The sequence below is a fragment of the Sinocyclocheilus anshuiensis genome, unplaced genomic scaffold (genome assembly GCF_001515605.1).
Source record: "Sinocyclocheilus anshuiensis isolate Anshui unplaced genomic scaffold, SAMN03320099.WGS_v1.1 scaffold784, whole genome shotgun sequence".
Taxonomy (NCBI): Eukaryota; Metazoa; Chordata; class Actinopteri; order Cypriniformes; family Cyprinidae; genus Sinocyclocheilus; species Sinocyclocheilus anshuiensis.
Window position 1 is genome coordinate 802,251 of NW_015554160.1, and position 5,859 is coordinate 808,109.

General features: G+C 36.1%; 1 protein-coding gene across 1 annotated transcript in view; it reads right to left on the bottom strand.

Annotated features, from left to right (window-relative positions):
* Window positions 1–5,859, bottom strand: part of LOC107670868 (polycomb group RING finger protein 5-A-like) — a 10,946-nt gene that overhangs the window by 2,860 nt on the left and 2,227 nt on the right. The window contains exons 2-8 of the mRNA XM_016463654.1: window positions 2,607–2,873; window positions 1,516–1,612; window positions 1,360–1,415; window positions 1,141–1,200; window positions 878–1,023; window positions 698–766; window positions 165–203 (exon numbers count right to left, since the gene is read on the bottom strand). Coding sequence (XP_016319140.1) covers window positions 165–203; window positions 698–766; window positions 878–1,023; window positions 1,141–1,200; window positions 1,360–1,415; window positions 1,516–1,612; window positions 2,607–2,718 — 579 coding nt within the window. The 5' untranslated portion in view covers window positions 2,719–2,873. The remainder of the gene's footprint in view (window positions 1–164; window positions 204–697; window positions 767–877; window positions 1,024–1,140; window positions 1,201–1,359; window positions 1,416–1,515; window positions 1,613–2,606; window positions 2,874–5,859) is intronic.

Sequence of the window (5,859 nt, forward strand, 5' to 3'; positions counted from 1 at the left end):
TTTTTTTTTTACCTTAAACCGCATAAACACATTTCATTACACCAAATACACAAAATAATATTCTTTTTAGCAGCATCTTATGACCCCTTAAACTCTCAATACACACACAGAAGCATTTGCCTGTATTGACAGCCCTTTGAGAGTGTAATAAAACAGTATTTTACCTCATAAGAGCTTGGCAGCTTCAATTTTACACAGAGGAACTTCTTAATGGTTCCCACCGTAACACGGGTGGAGCAACGGATGAATTTCTTAAACAGGTACAGGTACAGATCGACAGAGCAGGCAAATTATATTTCATGAAGTCAAATAATAGGCACATGAAGAGTATGGCATGTTGTGTGTTATAGTGAAACGTCTCAGAAAGAACAACCTTAGAAACAATTTTCATAGACTGTCAAGTTTCACAGCTGATGGGTAAGAGCTCATTTATTAATATCTGTATTCAACTGTGAAAGGAACCTATTAAAGGGGTTATATGATGCGATTTCAAATGTTCCTTTCTCTTTGAAGTGTTACAAGCTCTTGGTGCATAAAGAATATCTGTAAAGTTGCAAAGACTAAAGTCTCAAATCCAAAGAGATATTCTTTATAAAAGATAAGAGACAGCCACACCTACCTAAAACGGCTCGTTCTCACACGCCCCCACATATACACCTCACTATGTGGGAAGATTTGCATAACGCTTCAATTTTACACAGAGGAACTTCTTAATGGTTCCCACCGTAACACGGGTGGAGCAACGGATGAATTTCTTCATTAAACCCTGTTGCAGAGAGACAAGGAGTGCAAATTCTAAACGCGCGTGCGCACACACACACAAACGCACATCATTTGAATACATATACATACTTTGAACTATACTGTCTATATGTACCTTAACTATGCTTTCTCCTGATTGGCCATTGTTTCGTAGACAGTCCAGACAAATAGCGATCTGAGGATCACTCCTGTGGTAGTCTCCACCTTTCCCATCATCGTCCTCTTCATCACTCAGACGAGATTTCTTAGCCCTAGGGCCATCTAGAAGATAGACAAAGGAAATCTGGTCTTTAACCTTAAAGTAATTTGGTACATACTGTATGTGTACTGTATGCGTGAGAGGTTATGGGTTTGGTGTAGGGAATAGCTAAGCATTACCTTCTGCATTTGATTTTATCTTATTTTTTCTCCAGAACTCACTTTCCTGTTGTTCCTCCTCTAGTAAATAAACACAATCATTTAAAGAAAGTACATTAAGAAGCAGTTTACAGATATAGAAACTCTTAGTAACCAAAGCACAACCACATAAACTAGAGTGCATCTCAGATGTGCATTATAGAGAATAAAGTGTCTATGTATGTGTATATACACACTCACTCTCTCTTAGTCCAGGCACCAGCTTGAAGATGATCTCCTCCAGGGTCTTATCCAGCCTGCAAAAAGAAAGGCCAAGATACCATATAAAACACAGGAGGACTCGTGTGTGTACTTAATCAGTGCATTTGAGAAATGAGTGTGGGTGAGTTTGGGTACCTCAGCATCTCTAAAGGGTTGGTTTCATGGACTTGTATCCCACATTCCGGACACTCATTACTCTCCTCAAAGTGCTGAACGATACAACTCTTACAAACTAGAGGAGAGTGGAAAAAAAGAGAATGAAGAATAGAAAAGAAACAAGAGAATGAGTGGATCAGGTCAAAATACTCTGAAACTATCAGACTGTTTTCAATCACTTTTTGATGGCTCATACATGACACAGGTCATTGAAGTTAAAATAATTCAAAACAATATATTAAGCAACTACATAACTATCAGATGGCTTTTTTTAATCAGAACAAAAACAATGAGTGTACCAATACAAATGACAGCATTTGACAGATAAATGCCACCAATACACAATTTATACGCATAAAGCCACCAATAAAACTAGAAAATACCGTAAATTACAGTGACCAACAACAGCATTAGATAAGCAAAAAAAAATGTTTTTTTATATATTGTTTGTCATTTTTATTTTTGTCATTTTAGAACTATTTATACACGATTAAAGTATTACTTCTTTAATTTCTTTTTTATTATCTTATATTATTTACATTTTTTCTTATAGGCTAAATTTGAATTTACATTTTGACTTCAACTTATTTTATTTCGAGTAATTGCCCAGGCATTTTTTTAAATTGGAAATTTATATTTTGTTTAAGTTTTTTTTAATTAACCAAAACAATTTTTAGTTTACAATTACAACACTGGTTTTGTAGTTTTAGTTAGTCACTCCCTTACACTACTGGATTTTTTTAAAGGTTAATAAGTCACTTTTAGTGATCCTCTGCTCTGAGACAAATACCCACTGCATACCCTCACCACTGTATCTACCAAACATTAGGAGACTTTCAGGTGGGTTACACAAAGTATTTGGATGTTAAGCATGTTAAGTGTGAAATAAACAGATTTTGGAGACTAAACTTATCACATAAAACAAAACAATTCTAGAAAGAGGCCAGTTTATTCTAACACATTTCTAATAATAAAGATTTCTAAAATATTCAGTTTGTTTTTATTGTCAGAAAGAATAAAGAAATTGTGCAGAGGACACAAAGAGAATGTGTGAGACATGGATGACTTACAAGTGTGCAGGCATTCTGTGACAGCGGTGGGCTTTATCAGGTACCCACGGCAAATTGAGCAGGTGATGTATCGGTTGAAATCTCGGACCAGGTGCTTTCGGTGGGTCGCCATCTCAACTCAAAGGTCACAGAGGTCAGGAGATCGCAAGCTAGAGTCACAGCTCTGCCTGTGCACCAACACAGGGTTGCCACTGTGATTTTGTCATCGCCTCGGTTTTGAGGCAGCTGTAACTCCAATCTGAAGACATTATTGTTGAGAGAGTGACCCTAGTTTAAAAAGCACAAATAAAAGTTGATTTTAGGAACACTTGTTACCTGCTTTTAACTTACTTTATGTATCCACATGACAAGCAAAGACTCAAAACTGTTTACGCCACACAGTCTGTTTTGAAACCAATCCAACTCAAACCAGACTTGAGCTGAGCCTTATTAGTCAAAGTGTATCAGAGTTTAGGACTCCTTTCAGTCTGAAAACTCTTAGGAAAGTCCCTGTCAGGAGAGACGGGAAAAGCTAAGGGTGTGTCATTTCAAAAGTTCTTTTGAGTTTTCATTGGCTTGATGTTAAGGTTGTGTGGCCTACAATATAACCACCAGATTCAGCAAGGATATTGAGGCCCTACTTTTGCATCAAATGCACACATAGCAAAGTATGATGCCCTCGTTCTTTTTTGCACACACAACAAAGTCTTGAATATTTAAGAGCCTGATTTCAGAACTGACCAAAGTCTCCCAAAAAGTAGTATATCAAACAATATTTTTAGTGGGTCAGTACTAAATGTTGTAGTTTTAGCATTATATAAATCAAATAGAAATTATTAGAAATGCTGACTTTCATGTAGTTAAATTGCAACACTTGTATAAAGCAATTTAAAACATTTATTTGAGTAAATACGAGTAAAAACTACTTATTTAACACTCTGAACTATCACATCAACTACTTTGGCTGGAAATATATATATATATAATAGGGCTGGGCGATAATTCGATAGCGATAATTATCGCGGTATATCTTTCCTCGATGAAACGATATGAAGAGTTCGATATAATGTTTATGTGCTAAAAGTAGGGCTGGACAATAATTCAATATCAATATGTATCGCGATATAATTCTTTTCAATAACGGTGATATGATTTTTAAACACATTTCCGATATTTCGATATACATTACCAGTGTTTCCCATGCATTGATTTATTTGTGGTGTTTGACTTCGTTGAATAAACATGAGCACTGCACGTTTCAAAATCATAACGTGGCGCGGGTGTTTTATATGAATGTATCTCTGAAGGGAACCGACTGTCTTCAGAAAAGTTTCGATGACATTTTCATTTTATAAATAGTGTTCATATCGATATCGGAATTATATCGTATCGACCGAAATTAAGAAATATATCGTTATATAAATTTTGGCCATATCGTCCAGCCCTAGCTAAAAGCTGAACAAAACAGCGCGACTCATTTGAATCGCGCCACACGGACCGTTTATCCGCTCGGATCAAAAGCAGCGCGAGCTCACTATGGGCAAAGAGTATGGGCAAGTTGCATATCTCCGCCATTTTGGATTTCTGGTCTAGCGAGTGTGTGCATAGATACTTCCGATTGTGCAAAACGCCAATGCAGAGAACCGGAGAAATACAAATATTACCTTCCATATATGTTTACAGGATTTATAATATCACTTCAAATGCAAATAAGATCTACACTGCTATTATTACTATACTATAAATGTTAACTGAGCAAGTGCATTTGAAATTTAGGTATGTTTGGGTCCGGTGAATGAATGAAATACACTAATCCCTACTGTTCACGAAATTAAAGTTTAACTCATGGTGTGTGTACACAGCTACACAATGTCTTTTCCCCTTACCAGTTATGTAAATGTACAAATTACTTATTTCTCTAAAATGTTTGTATTAGGCCTACATTGATTTTTTTAAAAATTGAAATATTTACCTTGGGAGACATGGGCTGCGATTGATCTTCATAAATATCCATTTCTCAATTGTGCACATACATCAGTTTGTTCCATCATCATTCACAACATATTTTAATATTTTACACAGTTAACTTTGCATCAAACAAATTTTTTTAATGAAAAAAGGCCTGTAAAAAGATACAACTAATGACTAATTTAAAGATTTGTTTTACCTGATAATGAATGCAAAAGAAATCGTAATACATGCGTTCCTTATAGACAGATAATGGTTTATGCAACAGATCTTTCACAAAACAGATAAATATTAATAAAAACACACAGGTAATGCAAACACTGATCTTTTAATTAATGCCAACCTACCATAATTACATTATGTTAAATTGTAGTTACGGTACTTATAAATTATGTTATCAAATAAAGTTAATAAAACATGCATGCAGAAATCTCTGAGCGTCGTTTGACATTCGCAAACCTCATGATCTTATAAGTAGCAGTCAGAACAAAATCAACTCTCCGAATATGTACAGTATTGCACGTTTGAGTGGTTGTGTTTGAATGAAGAGATCCCTGTAGACTGACTAACCACTGACGCTCAACCGCATAATCAGCAGAAGAAAAAATGAAGCAATCTCCGCGTTGTATCTTGATGAATTTCCACACAGAGGTATGCAATAATGTAGGGATGATGTTTTCTCTTGTCTGTGATATACCGCTATCCACTTTTTAATCTGAAAAATATCAATTATTTCTATCTTGCCAAGTTTCATATGAAGTTTCCCCTTACAGTAAATGCAAACGTCGCAAGACCGGAAGTAAGTATGCACACATTCGCGTTGCCGAAGCTCACGGGCCGCCATCTTGTGCACCGAGCCAATTGAGAGCAAATGCGTTTACTCAGTCACGCAAGCATTAAATGGGTGGTTATTTGCGATTTAACTTTTTTAATGTTAGTTAGTGTGTAATGTTGCTGTTTGAGCATAAACAATATCTCCAAAGTTATGAAGCTGAAAGTTCAATGCAAACGGAGATATCGTCTTTTAAAATTCTGGCAGTTTAATGCCTACTGCGTCACTTTGGACGCGCGTTCACGACAGTATCATGACACGAGCATGTGGTGGTGCCATACGAAAATGTGGAATAAAGTCATTATTTTTGTTTTCTTTGCTCAAAAAAGTATTCTCGTAGCTTCGTAACTTTACAGTTGAACCACTGATGTCACACGGACTAATTTGTAGATCATCTTGGTACATTTCTGGACCTTGAACGTGGTAGTTACCTTGCTGTCTATGGGAGGGTCAGAGAGCTCTCAGATTTCATCA